This window comes from Musa acuminata, chromosome BXJ2-7, assembly GCF_036884655.1.
Source record: "Musa acuminata AAA Group cultivar baxijiao chromosome BXJ2-7, Cavendish_Baxijiao_AAA, whole genome shotgun sequence".
NCBI lineage: Eukaryota > Viridiplantae > Streptophyta > Magnoliopsida > Zingiberales > Musaceae > Musa > Musa acuminata.
Window position 1 is genome coordinate 6,784,216 of NC_088344.1, and position 16,247 is coordinate 6,800,462.

At 38.6% G+C, this 16,247-nt stretch overlaps 2 protein-coding genes and 1 long non-coding RNA gene across 3 annotated transcripts; all 3 read right to left on the bottom strand.

The window, feature by feature from the left end:
- Positions 1–1,617: 1,617 nt before the first annotated feature.
- LOC135616090 (beta-galactosidase-like) lies at positions 1,618–9,850 on the bottom strand. Its single transcript, XM_065115270.1, has 18 exons — positions 9,650–9,850; positions 9,450–9,545; positions 9,239–9,351; positions 9,074–9,140; positions 8,894–8,986; positions 8,618–8,761; positions 8,332–8,420; positions 8,133–8,238; positions 7,947–8,034; positions 7,320–7,438; positions 7,067–7,231; positions 3,205–3,374; positions 3,008–3,117; positions 2,801–2,910; positions 2,550–2,660; positions 2,366–2,467; positions 2,055–2,260; positions 1,618–1,967 (listed from the first exon to the last, which is right to left on the bottom strand). Exons 1-18 carry the CDS (start codon positions 9,839–9,841, stop codon positions 1,856–1,858), a joined length of 2,193 nt encoding a protein of 730 aa, XP_064971342.1. The 5' UTR covers positions 9,842–9,850; the 3' UTR covers positions 1,618–1,855.
- Positions 9,851–12,469: 2,619 nt separating this feature from the next.
- On the bottom strand, positions 12,470–13,186 carry LOC135616091 (uncharacterized). The gene is made up of 3 exons (XR_010488271.1): positions 13,042–13,186; positions 12,668–12,837; positions 12,470–12,580 (listed from the first exon to the last, which is right to left on the bottom strand). It is a non-coding gene; the product is annotated as an uncharacterized LOC135616091 (long non-coding RNA).
- Positions 13,187–13,292: 106 nt separating this feature from the next.
- Positions 13,293–16,230, bottom strand: LOC103991773 (beta-galactosidase-like; the record flags this gene model as incomplete). The annotated part of the gene is made up of 10 exons (XM_065118942.1): positions 16,066–16,230; positions 15,864–15,959; positions 15,653–15,765; positions 15,482–15,548; positions 15,302–15,394; positions 15,026–15,169; positions 14,737–14,825; positions 14,538–14,643; positions 14,352–14,439; positions 13,293–13,414 (listed from the first exon to the last, which is right to left on the bottom strand). Coding segments are annotated over exons 2-10 (918 nt in total), but the record flags the coding sequence as incomplete, so codon positions are not given.
- Between the last annotated feature and the right edge of the window lie 17 nt (positions 16,231–16,247).

Here is a 16,247-nt window from a genome sequence, read left to right on the forward strand (position 1 = left end):
AGTTTCAACGTTTAGACGTAAATCTGCGTTTAGACGTAAATTTGCATTTAGACGTAAAACTGCGTTTAGACGTAAATCGGCTTTCCTCGTACAATCATCATATTTCAGATTACGTTTACGTTTTGATTTCAATCATAACTGTTTACTGCCTTCTGCGATCTTACGTATAAGTTTCTAAGTTCAAAATTTTCCGAATCTGCGTTTAGACGTAAATCGACTTTTCTCGTACGATCATCATATTTCAGTTTACGTTTACGTTTTGATTTCAATCATAACTGCTTACTGCCTTCTGCGATCTTACGAACAAGTTTCTAATTTCAGAACTTTCTAAATCTGCACTTAGACGTAAATCGTTTTTTATCGAACGAACGCAGCTTTCATTTTAATCGCTGAAAAATTTCCGCTGCACTAATTCACCCCCCCCCCCCTTTCTTAGTGCTCTCGATCCTAACAGGTGCAATGTCTGATTTTCTTGGCTCAATACCTGAACTCACGGCATGAAGCCTTCTACTAACGCGTTGATCAATCCTCCGGCTCGACGTTCAATCTTCTAACATGTTCAACTGCAGCCCAACATTCGATCAATTTGTCTCTCTTGATCGAAGCTAGTCTTGCGTCACTCAAAACGTAGATTAGATCATAATATTATCAATTGATTTCATCATCAAAATTCAACAAATACTGTATATCAGACTATCGAGTTCTGGAAAAAAAAATAGTTAGAATAGGTTATAAAAAATTTATTGAAGTCTTATACATATATTAAAAAAAGTTAAATTGAAGATATTTATGGTCTCCTATATACCAGGTCATAGGATGAGTGTTTTTTAGGCTTCCGACGTTCATTTCGTATGATACTATATCAGGGTTTGTTCTGAATGTAGGAGAAGTACTTAAGGGGAACAACTCGATCTGCAAGATCATCGAAATAAGATCAATTAAAATTAAAATGTATGATTGGATTATAAGAACAATAACAAAAGTTTGACACATTCCTAAGTTAAAAGAAAATTATATCTTCTCTCATATGAAGATTATATATGTGGCACATGTGGCTAAGCCACATAAGAGAGAAAGGTTTGTTTTTAAATAAATAAAACTTTTTAAGCAATAGAATATTATCAAAATTAAAATAATATGAATACTATATTTTTGAAAAGCAAATAAAGTTTCTTGAGTTGTAATGATATCCATTTTAAGCAAATATAATTGCTACATTATATTTTTAATTTCAATACCAATATTTATATTCACTGATTAAAACATGCCACATATAATTTTTTTTTTCAATACCAGAAAGATATTTATAGTATGAACGAAAGGATAAATTTAACTGAATATGTAACATGATGAGCTATATCATAACCAATCTTCAATTGAACTAAAACTTAATCCTTACAGAAATAGTTTGTGATCATCTTAAACTGGTCTAAATAGATTTAATATATTCTATTTTAGGTTAAACTGGCCTAGACAGTGCCTGACCCAGTCTGATCCTTGACAAGTGGTTGTTGCCACATAGTTCAGAGCTCACAAACACAGCCACAATTGCATCAGGAATCAAGTCCTCCATGCTTTGCAGAAACAATTGAAAAGGCAAAGGATCATAACTTCATATGGATGAAAATGCTTATAAGCTTAAATAGTACAGAAGCAAAAGCTTAGTGCGTCCAATATTTCTTATACACATTTACTCACTTAACCGGGCAATACCTTAAAAGTAAGTGGGTGTGCCGTTCCTGCATCTCCACCAATCACTCAACTTTGGTTTGTATAAATTGATATTAGTACATTATCTTTACTTGGTCTACCATCTATGGTTATCATCTGCAGATGGTTTTGACAACAAGCTTCTTCATAGCGCTACTCTTTTCACCATAGAAATCCCAGTTGGATCACCACCCCACTCTTCAAACGCAACCAACAAGTTTCCAGTTGGGTTCAGCCAAGCGCGAGGAACATGATACCTGAGATTTGTGGTCATTAATCAGTCATTTATTCGATTCTTTTGCATGCTTTGACTGAAGTGGACAAAAAGGCAGGTGTTTCATTACCATTTTTGAGAAGGCTCCCCACAATTAGTCTGGCATTTCTTCTGGTTGTATGTCCCTCTGTAATCACACCAATCACAAGAACCATATGCCTTATAGGCAGGCCAGTATCTGCCAATGCTTTGTCCATTGATCCATATCTGACCTTTGCCCATGCTACTCATGTCTAATGCCAATGGCTCGTTCCCAGCTGGAGCATTAAAGAAAGCCTGGAAGATGACAAAGATTGAGTGAGAAAATAGTCTCAAGCATGAGAGGAAAGAAGATGGAACTTTAGGATAACATGTTTCTGTGTTGCAAGCAGTACCACTGACCTTGTACCAAGTCAAGGGCTGCCTTGTAGATGCACCCCACCACTTAACTGAAGAACTGCCACTAAGTGTATAGATGCTCAGGGATTCACCTCTCAGGCCGATCTACACACACAAACATGGAACTCAGTAACCAGTAAGCAAGTTTTAGTCAGAGAGTAAGCAGGTAGGAAGAGTTGATTGGAACCTGGTAAATCCATTTCTGTGATGAAAGGTTTCTCTTTCCTTCATTGAGACCTTCCAGGGTCACTGGACCAAGAACACCAGCATTCCGTGTATCAAAGTGGGGGCCAATATTCTGAAACAGATAAAGAACAGGAATATGGAGTCTAAACATCCATCTTGTGTGTGTATAATTGTATAGGGTTATCGGTATGATATTTCAACTTTTGGATCAATGGCCAGGAAATAATATTTCACAACAAAGAATGTACTCACAGGAAGACCAACAGCGACACTTAGAATCGAGATTTTGTTGCTTCCTGCCCACAACTTCACATTTCCTGTGAATCTTACCTTTGGACTGCCATAACTACCGTAGACAGTCCCTGTCAGAAGAAAAGAAAAGCAACAAACAAATCGGAACCTCACCAAATGTTGAGCATATCGTCAAGACACAATTCTTCACAAGGCAAAGCCACTCACCGGCCCGTTCTCCATTGACGAAAACATGCATAGAATGACCTGCCGACATCACGGTCAGGAGAGGGTCTCGGCCATTCTTCAAGAATTGTTCGTTTGAGTCTATGTTAACACTGAAGAGCGGAGATCGTGAGTCATCGAGTGATAGAGGTCATTGATTCTGTCTCAAATAGAGAAGCTGCAAAGGAACGTCTACTCACTATGTAGTGTACCACAGGTAGTCTGTCCGATCCCGCGTCATGCTTATCTGCTCCACCAATCCATCTTTTGAGAATGATTTATCCCTCAGTGAGTGGGTAACCTCACTGAAGGACTCCCAAGAAAATCCCCCAACCCAAGTCATAATAATCTGCGACGTCGGAGCTCCTACCTGTGTTTATCATTAGCAACTTTCTGTTTAAGACAGTCATGAAAATTCAACCATGAAAGTCTTTTTCCATCCAAGAAAATTTGGAAAACATAGTGAGAGATACATTTTGTTGAGCCAAGAAACAAATAACTCAACGGAGAGGTTGTTGGAATTAAACTTGTTCAAGTATTATTTATTTCATCAAAGATAGATTCATTGTATCAAGAGGGAGATTCATTACATCAAGAAGAAAAAATGGATTAAAAATCTATAGAAGGATAAGTCAAATTGATTATTGGTTCTTGAAAGAGTTTCTTGAAAGAGAATGATTCATCTTGAATACAATTAATATAATGTATCTTTGAGGAGTATATAAACCCCATATGTTGGGTCATGGAAAAAATTAGAGTTTCTGAATTTGTAAAGAATTTTCTTGAGAGAAATATAGAAGATTGAAGCTTGTCCTATTCTTTCTCTGTTTGATATCTCTATCCCCTCTTCCTTTCAACAAACATTTGGTATTAGAGCATAGGTTAAGCTATGACCTCTTCCTCAAGTGTTATCCAACTCTAGATCCCCAGATTGACAAAAGAAAATTATGACATATGGTGCATTCAAATAAAGATTCTTCTAGACTCCCAAGATGTATGAGAGTTTGTAGAAGATGGATTTGCTAAACCAAGTCCGACAGAAGAATGAGCAATGAATGCAGAAGGAAGAAAATAACTCAAAGAAAGAAGAAAGAAGGAGAAAAAGGCTTTGTTCATGATCTACCAAAGGCTTGATGATACAATGTTTGAGATCATCGCTCCGGCAAATACTTCAAAGGAGGCTTGGGAAATGCTTCATAAAGCATTCGGTGGTATTGATAAGGTAAAGAAACTTCGTCTACAAGTTTTACGAGCTGAGTTTAAAAAATTACAACAAGGTACTTCTGAAACTATTTCTGATTACTTCTCAAAAATCATTTCTATTGTTCATCAAATGAGATGAAATGGTGAACAAGTAAATGATCAGAGAGTAATAGAAAAAATATTGAGATCTCTAGATCCGAAATTTGATTTTATTGCTATTGCGATTGAAGAATCTAAAGATTTAGAAAAAATATCTTTAGAAGAACTTATGGATTCCCTTCAAGTTCATGAACAAAGGATTACAAAAAGAGAAGAAGACAAAACTATGAAGCAAGCATTACAAACTAAGTTTGCTCTTGAAAATAAAGGAGAAGCAAATTCTCAAAGAGGAAGAGGACGAGAACAAAGAGGAAGAGGAGGCAGAAATCAGACCAATCAAGAATCTCCAAATAATGAAGATGCTTGAGAAAATTCTAGCCAAAGATGTCGAGGTTATAGTCGAGGACGTGGCCGAGGCTGTGGACATGACAGAAACTCTAAAAGGTCTGAAATACAATGCTATGTTTGCAAAAGGTATGGACATTACTCTTATAAATGTTATTATAATCCTAACAATCAAGGTAATAAGATAAATTTTGTTGAGGAAGAAAAGAATGAAAATCAAGTTTTGCTAATGAGTTATGATAATTTGAAAGAGGATCAATCTATGATATGATATCTAGATATAGGAGTTATTTTCAGAAATAAATAAAAGTTATTCCGAAAATATTATATTTGGTGATTTGTCTCAGACTAAGAGGCAAAGGTAAAATTCTCCTTGAACTTAATAATAGCAAGGAATTATGCATTTTAGATGTTTATTATGTTCCTGATATGAAAAATAATATTTTAAGCTTGGGACAATTATTTAAAAAAGTTACGAAATTGAGATGAAAGATATTACTCTCTCAATTCGTGACAAGAATAAAATATTAATATCATATGTTTCCTCTGTATTTAAGTATTTTTTATCAATCAAATTATTTTAAAGCTGATATTGAGGATATTTCTACACTTTGACATCTTAGATATGCTCACTTAAATGTTAAGGCTTTGAAACTTCTAGAGAAGTATAATATGATAACAGGAATGCGGAAAATTGATCATCAAACAAAATTATATGAAGTATGTGTCATGGGTAAACAAGAAAGAAAGTCTTTCAAAGTGAGAAGAACAAAAAGAGCATGGAATCGATTTGATCTGATGCACTCAGATGTTTGTGGCCCTATCAATCCAGTATCACTTGGAGGTAACAAGTATTTTCTTACCTTGATCATAGTGGCAAAACTTGGGTTTACATGTTAAACGAAAAGAAAAAAGTTTTAAGTAAATTCAAAGAATTTAAGGATTTGGTTAAAAGACAAAGTTATTGTAAGATTAAATGTTTAAGAAAAGGGGTGACGAATATATATCAAATAAATTTAAAAGTTTTTGTAGAAATTATGGAATTCTACATCAATTCAACATGCCATACACACCTCAACAAAATGGTGTTTCAGAAAGAAAAAATAGGACTATCCTTAATATGGTTCGATGTATGTTAAAGGAAAGAAAAATTCCGAAAGAATTTTAGAGTGATGCTATTGCTTGTGTAGTTTATTTGCTTAACAGGTTTTCGACAAAGTGAATTGGTAATGTTACACTAGAAGAAGCATAGAGCTTACAAAAACCAAGAGTTGATCATTTGAGGATTTTTGAAAATATTACATTTACCAAGATGCTAGAAGAAAAGAGAACAAAATTAGAGGATAAAAGTCAGAAATGCATTTTGCTAGGTTATCCAGAGAATTCCAGTGGTTACAAACTCTACAATTCTATCACAAATAACAGATTTGGAACTAGAAAAGTGATGAGCAGCATAAGAAAGCTGTAGCTTCAGAAGAAGATGATATAATACAAGCAAGCACCAAAGTGGCTTTGTTGGAATCATCACTTGGATCAACTAGGTCACATGATTCAAGAAGTCCAATTATAAGAAGGACAAGACCGATTCAAGACCTATATGATATGACTCGAAGAATTGATACTAACAATGATGAACTTTCTTTATTTTAATTTTTTGCAGAATATGATCCATTAACCTTCGAAGAAGCTTATAGAGATGAAAAATGACGACAAGCTATGAATGAAGAGATTCATGCCATTAACAAAAATAATACATGGGAGCTTACTACATTTCCAAAAGACCACCAAGCTATCGGTGTTAAGTAGATCTTCAAAACAAAAAGAAATGCAAAAAGAAAGATGGAGAAATACAAGGCCAGATTGGTTGTAAAGGGATATAAATAATAATATGAGATTGAGTATAAAAAAGTATTTGCACCATTTGCTCGATTGGAGACAAGTTTTTGAAGAAGAAGTATATATTTCAACAACTTCGAAAGAAACTTAACATACTAGATGGAACAAGTTTAAGGGGGGAGAATGTTGGAATTAAACTTGTTCAAGTGTCATAAAGAGATTTATTTCATCAAAGATAGGTTCATTGCATCAAAAGGGAGATTCATTACATCAAGAAAAAAAAAAAGGATTAAAAGTCTCTATAGAACGATAAGTCAAATTGGTTATTGATTTTTGAAAGGGTTTCTTGAAAGAGAATGATTCATCTTGAACATAATTAATATAATGTATCTTTGGAGACTATATAAATCCGGTCATAAAAAAAAATAAAATTTCTGAATTTCTAAAAAAATTTCTTGAGAGAAATATATAAGAATGAAGCTCCATTATATCTCTATCTCCTCTTCCTTTCAACATCAACAAAGATAAGTTTCATGAATACAATGCAACCATAAACATTAATCATAAAAGATTTCTCACCTTTGCAGTGTTGAACACTGCAGTTTTGCAGTCTGGAAGAATGCTGACTGACCAAGCTGGAATGTAATATTTCATTCCATTGAAAGTAACAGGCGCATAAGAATGTGGGTTGAAATTAGAAAGGAATGCGGCACAAGCACCTGACTTCGATCTGAATACATGCGCCTGCAAGAAGTCGAACGTAGAAAAGTTCCAAAACGCAAATCATTGAAAAGATTCTTGCAAATTTTACAGCAAGATATGAGAATTGAACCTCCTGATAGTTTCCGAGTTTTGTCACTGTGGGATCCGCAGAGACAAGAGCTGGTTCACACCATTTGATTGCTTTATGCAGGTCTCTCAGATGTCCCCATTTCGGCTGCCTTAACAGACCTGAGAAAGATTACAACATGTTTAACACCAGATTGAGGGAATGGTAATACTTGATATCAAATAGATTTGTATTGCGTCATCAGATGCTTGACCAATGAGATTGCACAATGTCTTCCTTGTCGAAGAGGAACAAGATTTTGGCACCAAAAAGAAGACATAGGAAAAGGAGAAGCAACATGAGTCGGAATTGTATTACTACAAATCTTTTCTTAATCTTGAAAAGATCCCAAGTATTTGACCTAAGTAATTCTCTTGGTGGGCAATCACACCTCTGTCATCCTCCCACCCCCACGTACGAGAAACGCTGGACGAGACGATCAAAAATCACGTCTTTTTGGAATTATCACAAGCATGCTATGTGCGGTCGATGATCAAGTCAACCATTCAAGCTTTTTTTTCCCCCATCAAAAGCATGAGCTCCAACAGGGGAAGATCCATGAGAAGTCATAAGTTAGACTAAAACCATATCATTACAACATGAAAATTGTTACGTAAGGCACAATCATACCGTATTCATCAATTGGGGCATCGTAGTCATAGCTCGTCGAAATAAAAGGACCACCAGCCGTCCTACCGAAGTTTGTTCCTCCATGGTACTGCAGTTGACGTAAACAAGCAAATTGGTTTACTTCAACATGATGTACAGCAATCAGTAATTAATGAAACAACTGAGGTAGAACATACAATTTCTTACCATATAGTAGTTAACGAAGGATCCACCCTTCTGTATAAACCTTGCGACAGCAAAAGCCAAGTCCTGAACAGGCCTGTGAGGAACTGGACCCCCGAAACCAGTGAACCTATTAACATAGAATACATGGAATAAATTCACTAGATCGATTGATTTCTTGTGAAAATTTATATGAATTCAAATGTGAAGAAGTAGAGGTTACCAGCCAGTCCAAGCTTCAGTCCACATAGTCGGTTTATAAGGCTTGTTTGGTGAGAAGTAATCACAGTAGAACCCATTGCAGGCATTGATCTGTAAAGACAAAATCCAAAAATGAGGTCACAATAATCAACCTAGCTGGTGCAACATGCAATTACAAATCCTCTAATTAGTGCAGCTGTAATCTAAGTAGAAGAAAGTGATGTTGAACGGGACAAGGTGGAGAAGGAACATGAACTTGGGGTTCTTCCTGATGTTCCAGAACAAGAAAACCGAAAGCTTGGACTTACCACTGGATCAGGTGCATCATCTTGCTTGCACATGACCCACGGCACACCGGTGTTGAGGCCCACTGCCATTTGAGCAGCCCAGGTTACGTAGTTCTTGGCTGCAGCTCCGCCAAATTTCTCCAATGGACCATATTCATTTTCAATCTGCTCAAGTTAGACAAAGAGCATGGAAGAGCAGAAAGCGAATTAGATGAGATCTTTGGGAGCTGATCAACTCGAGGACACATAAAAGCTAACGAATTGATGAAAGCAAAGAAGGAAAGGATTCGATGATACCTGAGAGAGGATAATGGGACCACCCTGTGATTCGAATAATCGTTCAGACTTCATCATGGCGACAATCTTCTCTGTGAACTTCGCCATGGCCGCCTTTTACATGAACAGACCAGTTAGCAATTGCTTGGATAGAGGAGTTCGAGTATACACATGTAAAGAGAATTTCTTGTGGATTCTTACCTTGAAAGGTTCATTGTCGGTCCTGAAATTGATGCCAGGAACATATTTTAGCCAGACAGGAAATCCCCTGTTTTACGAAGACAAGATGAACAACAGAACAACATCATCAGATTGCATGATTAGGCTTTTGATTCCACATAGAAGAATTAATCGAAGACCTCGTACCCAAAGTTCCATTCGGCACAAACATAAGGACCAATCCGGAGATGAACATAGAGGCCGGCATGCTTCACCAGCTTGATGAAGCGAACCAGGTCGTAATTACCACCAAAATAATACTGCCAAAGATCAAGAAAAGCAACAAATTGAGGCACACTGTGGGATGGAGCAGTAGCCTTAGACGAGAGGGCTGGGAATGTTTGGGTGATCTCCGAACCTGGCCAGGGGACGGCTCGTGGCCGTTCCAGAACACGTAGGTCTGGATAACATCCAAGCCGCCATCTTTAGCCTTCTGGATAAGATCCGGCCACATCTGAAGACGATCCAACTGACAAAGTTCAGATTTTGGCGCGGTAGAGTAACAGTGCACGAATAGCTCACCAGAAAGGCCACATTTTCCAGAGTTGGAAATCTTACCTCCGGGGTGCTCCTGGGATAGTGAATGGAACCGGAGATGAGAATCCTCCTCTGCCCATTGACGATGATAGCCTTGTGGTCGTAGGAAACGGTTGCATCGACCGGAGTGGAAAGCCACAGAGACGACACCACCACCAACGCCACCGCCAGTAGCAGCAGCGTCGACAGTCCGAGGCCGCACCCAAGCGTCATAAGCTCGAGGCTCATGGTGGCCGGTCGGTCTTCGCTTCAGAGGAGTCTCCTTTAGTGTTCTGGCTGTATAATATGTGAATGATGGAGATTCGTGCGCGCTGTTCTTCCGTCTTTTCCTCCGCTAGAGAAGTTCTGATGGAACCATTGAGCAGTAGCGTTACCGTAACAAGCACACACCGAGGAAGAGAGAGAGGGAGATCAAAGAGGCGGGATGGAAGAGGACGGATGCGGGGCGGGAGCCGGGGGTGCCTCTGCGGTTTAAATACCGCAGGGGCGAAGACGAGCACAGGATCGGCGCCGGAGTACGCGGGTCCCACAGCGCCAGCCAGTCAACGTTTTCTTCCGTTCCCCGTGAACAGCAGCAGCCAAAAAAATAGAAAAAGAAAACGTTGTTCGTTTGATCATTCCTTTGTGAGTGTTCTGTCATAATCTGATTATTAATGGCTCATACGATTTGTGCAATTGATAATTTTGGGAAATAGAATGATGATCAATTATGATTCCAATTCCTTTGGGCAGTTAAGAGAAACTTCGACGGTTGGCAATGGTTGGAAGAGTAAAATCTATTGTTAAAAATTACTATTTAAAGAAAATTAGGATAGGCAGGTTATGTTGAACATTATTAGAAACTAACATTGCTAATTTTGTAAGAAAGCTTATTTTAATAATTATTTTTTTTGTTATCTAGTATATCAATATACAGACTTAACTTAGCTCAGGATCAATTTCTTTTCCTGGTTGATATTAGGGTAGTAAGCGGGTTTATTAATATATATATAATATATTTTTTTTATAAAATTAAGAATTACTCTGGATATAATCTTTTTATATGGGTTACGAGCTCGGTCTCAGTATCTTATTTTTAGTTTGAATAAAGATTTAAATCGAGAGTATTATATTCTGAATAATATTCTTTTCACCGTAGACATAGGAATTATATTCTGAATAATATTAAATTATAGAAGTTTTGGGCTTAAATTAATTGATCCTGTGTAAAACAAAAGTCTCAATAGGTAAGATGACTCTTAAGCAGAGGTTGTATCTGTTACTGACGGAACTAGGATCATAATCATGGGTTCTTGTTTCTTGCACTGTTGCCAAAACTCTCAAGTGGTTGCCACATAGTTCAGAGCTCAAAAGCGCATGCACACAATTGCAACAAGAATCAAGTCCTCCATGCTTTGCATAAGCAATTCAAAAGGCAAAGGATGATAACTTAATTGACTTCAGTTCATTTTCTTTACTTGGTCTACAATCAATCGTTTGATAACAGTCATCTTTCGTGATAATAACCTCAACAACAAGATCTCCCCAACTACATAAAGAAATATCATAAATCTATCAAAAAAAATTCTCCCTTCTAATATATATATATAGGGAATATTATGTATTGTTTCAATCTCGATACAATCTTTTTTTTTATTTTATTTCCATAATGGTTATCATGGTTATCATCTGTAGATGGTTTTGACAGCAAGCTTCTTCATAGTGTTACTCTTTTCACCATAGAAATCCCAGTTGGATCACCACCCCATTCTTCAAACACAACCAACAAGTTTCCAGTTGGGTTCAGCCAAGCGCGAGGAACATGATACCTGAGATTTGTGGTCATTAATCAGTCATTTATTCGATTTTTTCGCAAGCATAATGGGGTGGACAAAAAGGCAGGTGTTTCATTACCATTTTTGAGAAGGTTCCCCACAATTAGTCCGGCATTTCTTCTCGTTGTATGTCCCTCTGTAATCACACCAATCACAAGAACCATATGCCTTATAGGCTGGCCAGTATCTGCCAATGCTTTGTCCATTGATCCATATCTGACCTTTGCCCATGCTACTCATGTCTAATGCCAATGGCTCGTTCCCAGCTGGAGCATTAAAGAAAGCCTGGAAGATGACAAAGATTGAGTGAGAAAATAGTCTCAAGCATGAGAGGAAAGAAGATGAACTTTAGGATAGCATGTTTCTGTGTTGCAAGCGGTTCTGACCTTGTACCAAGTCAAGGGCTGCCTTGTAGATGCACCCCCCGACTTAACTGAAGAACTGCCACTAAGTGTATAGATGCTCAGGGATTCACCACTCAGGCCGATCTACACACACAAACATGAAACTCAGTAACCAGTAAGCAAGTTTTAGTCAGAGAGTATGCAGGTACGAAGAGTTGATTGGAACCTGGTAAATCCATTTCTGTGATGAAAGGTCTCTCTTTCCTTCATTGAGACCGTCCAGGGTCACTGGACCAAGAACACCAGCATTCCATGTCTCGAAGTGGTTGCCAATATTCTGAAACAGATAAAGAACAGGAATACGGAGTCTAAACATCCATCTTGTGTGTGTATAATTGTATAGGGTTATTGGTATGATATTTCAACTTTTGGATCAATGGCCAGGAAATAATATTTCGCAACAAAGAATGTACTCACAGGAAGACCAACAGCGACACTTAGAATCGAGATTTTGTTGCTTCCTGCCCACAACTTCACATTTCCTGTGAAAGTCAGCGTTGGATTGTCCAAACTACCATAGACAGTCCCTGCCAGAAGAAAAGATAAGCAAAAAACAAATCGGAACCTCACCAAACGTTGAGCATATCATCAAGAAACAATACTTCACAAGGCAAAGCCACTCACCGGCCAGTTCTCCATTGATGAAAACATGCATAGAATGACCTGCCGACATCACAGTTAGGAAAGGGTATCGACCATTCTTCAAGAATTGCTCATTTGAGTCTATGTTAACACTGAAGAGTGGAGATTGTGAGTCAATGAGTGATAGAGGTCATTGATTCTGTCTCAAATAGAGAAGCTGCAAAGGAACGTCTACTCACTATGTAGTGTACCACAGGTAGTCTGTCCGATCCCATGTCATGCTTATCTGCTCCACCAATCCATCTTTTGAGAATGATTTATCCCTCAGTGAGTGGGTATCCTCACTGAAGGACTCCCAGGAAAATCCGCCAACCCAAGTCATATTAATCTGCGACGTCGGAGCTCCTACCTGTGTTTATCATTAGCATCTTTGTGTTTAAGACAGTCATGAAAATTCAACCATGGAAGTCCAATTCCATCCGAGAAAATTTGGAATACATAGCGAGAGATACATATTCCTGAGCCAAGAAACAAATAACTCAACGGAGAGGTGAGTTTTATGAGTATAGTAATAGAATGCAACCGTGACCATTAATCATAAAAGATTGCTCACCTTTGCAGTGTTGAACACTGCGGTTTTGCAGTCTGGAAGAATGCTGACGGACCAAGCTGGAATATGATACTTCATTCCGTTGAAAGTAACAGGTGCATAAGAACGGGGGTTGAAATTAGAAAGGAATGCAGCACAAGCGCCTGACTTCGATCTGTATACATGCGCCTGCAAGAAGTCGAACGTAGAAAAGTTCCAAAATGCCAAATCATCGAAAATATTCTTGCAAATTTTACAGCAAGATATAAGAATTGAACCTCCTGATACTTTCCGAGATTTGTCACTGTGGGATCCCCAGACACAAGAGCTGGTTCGCACAATTTGATTGCTTTATGCAGGTCTGTCAGATGTCCCCATTTCGGTTGCCTTAACAGACCTGAGAAAGATTACAATATGTTTATCACCAGATAGAGGGAATGGTAATAGTCGGCATCAAATAGATTTGTATTGCATCATCAGATGCTTGACCAATGAGACTGCACAGTGTCTTCTTCGTAGAAGAGGAACAAGATTTTAGCACCAAAAAGAAGACATAGGAAAAGCATAAGCAAACTGAGTGGGAACTGAATTACCACTAATCTTCTCTTAATCTTGAAAGAACCCAAGTATTTGACCTAAATAATTCTCTAGGTGGGCAATCACACCTTTGTCATCCAGACGATCCAAAATCACATCTTTTTGGAATTATCACAAGCATGCTGTGTGTGGTAGATGATCAAGCCAACCATTCATGCCCTTCCCCCCACTCACGGACAAACTTCGATGTTTGATATAATTTTATATATGTTTGTGTCCTTTGATATGTTCATACCTTGCATAACATATAGAGGGACGATCAAATGCTTAATAACCCCATTTTAATTAGGTTTGGTGGTCGCTTTTGGCTTATAAATAAAAATTATATTATGTGGATACTTGCGAGAGATATTCGGTCTGTATTGGATCATTTTGATCATTTGTTGTGCAACCGTTCAAAACTTGTAAAGTCTGTTGATAATTTGCATTGGCTATGAGGTGTTTTTTGGAATGTTTGCTTATAGATTCCAAGTGAGGTATTTTCTCTAACCCGTTTTATCTTTTGTAGGTCCTAAGAGACCTTGAGAGGTTTTTGAGAGACTGACTTTTACGAACGGATATGCAAGAGTACCGCACGACTTAAACAAAATCAACTAAATCCGTAACTAAAATCCGTCGTCAAAAGCATGAGCTCCAATCGGGAGAATTCATGAAAAGTTACAAGTTAAACCAAAACCATATCATTACAACGTGAAAATTATTACAAATGTTAGAATCGTGAAAGAAAAATGGCATACCGTATTCATCGATTGGGGCATCATAGTCATAGCTCGTCGCAATAAAAGGACCACCAGCCGTCCTACCGAAGTTTGTTCCTCCATGGTACTGCAGTTGACGTAAACATGCAAATTCGTTTACTTCAACATGATGGACAGCAATCAGTAATTACTGAAACAACTGAGGTAGAACATACAATTTCTTACCATATAGTAGTTAACGAAGGAACCACCTTTCGCTATAAACCTTGCGACAGCAAAAGCCATGTCCTGAACAGGCCGGTGAGGAATTGGACCCCCGAAACCAGTGAACCTATTAACATAGAATACATGGAATAAATTCACTGGATAGATTAGTTTCTTGTGAAAATTTATATGAATTCAAATGTGAAGAAGTAGAGGTTACCAGCCAGTCCAAGCTTCAGTCCATATGGTCGGTTTATAAGGCTTGTTTGGTGAGAAGTAATCGCAGTAGAACCCATTGCAGGCATTGATCTTTAAAGACAAAAACCCAAAAAAAGAGATCACAATGAGTCAACCAAGCTGGTCTAACATGCAACTACAAACCCTCTAATTAGAGCAGCTGTAATTGAAGTAGATAAAAGTCATGTTGGCCTTGACAAGGTAGAGAAGGAACATGAACTTGGGGTTCTTCCTGATGTGATAGAACAAGAAAACCGAAAGCTTGAACCTACCACTGGATCAGGTGCATCATCTTGCTTGCACATGACCCACGGCACACCGGTGTTGAGACCCACTGCCATTTGAGCAGCCCAGCTTAGGTAGTTCTTGGCTGCAGCGCCGTCATAGTACTCCTGTATACTATATTCATTTTCAATCTGCTCAAGTTAGACAAAGAGCATGGAAGAACAGAAAGCGAATTAGATGAGATGTTTGGGAGCTGATCAACTCGATGACACATAAAAGCTAACGAATTGATGAAAGCAAAGAAGGAAAGGATTCGATGATACCTGAGAGAGGATAATGGGACCACCCTGTGATTCAAATAATCCTTCAGACTTCATCATGGCGACAATCTTCTCTGTGAACTTCGCCATGGCCGCCTTTTGCATGAATAGACCAATTAGCAATTGCTCGGTTAGAGGAGATCGAGTATAAACATGTAAAGAGAAGTTCCTGTGGATTCTTACCTTGAAAGGTCCATTGTCGCTCCTGAAAGTGATGCCAGGAACATATTTTAGCCAGACAGGAAATCCCCTGTTTTACAAAGACAAGATGAACAACAGAACAGCATCATCAGATTGCATGATTAGGCTTTTGATTCCACATAGAAGAATTAATTGAAGACCTCGACCTCGTACCCAAAGTTCCATTCGGCACAAACATAAGGACCAATCCGGAGATGAACATAGAGGCCGGCCTGCTTCACCAGCTTGATGAAGCGAACCAGGTCGTAATTACCACCAAAATAATACTGCCAAAGATCAAGAAAAGCAACAAAGTGAGGCACACTATGGAAAGGAGCAGTAGCCTTAGACGAGAGGGCTGGGAAAGGTTGGGTGATCTCCGAACCTGGCCAGGGGACGGCTCGTGGCCGTTCCAGAACACATAGGTCTGGATAACATCCAAGCCGCCATCTTTAGCCTTCCGGATGAGATCCGGCCACATCTGGAGACGATCCAATCGACAAAGTTCAGGTTTTGGCGCGGTAGAATAACAGTGCACGAACAGCTCACCAAAAAGGCCACATTTCCCACAGAGTTGGAGACCTTACCTCCGGGGTGCTCCTGGGATAGTGAATGGAACCGGAGATTAGAATCCTCCTCTGCCCATTGACGATGATAGCCTTGTGGTCGTAGGAAACGGAGGCATCGACCGGAGAGGAATGCCACGGAGACGACACCACTACCAACGCCACCGCCAGTAGCAGCAGCGTCGACAGTCCGCGGCCGCACC

Excerpts from the sequence above, each read along its gene's own strand:
- LOC135616090 (XM_065115270.1), bottom strand. The coding sequence starts at position 9,841 with ATGACGCTTGGGTGCGGCCTCGGACTGTCGACGCTGCTGCTACTGGCG. Across the intron at positions 8,035-8,132 it reads CCTTCGTTAACTACTATATG|TACCATGGAGGAACAAACTT; the intron begins GTAAGAAATTGT and ends CGTCAACTGCAG. Across the intron at positions 3,118-3,204 it reads TACCTGTGGTACACTACATA|TGTTAACATAGACTCAAACG; the intron begins GTGAGTAGACGT and ends TCCGCTCTTCAG.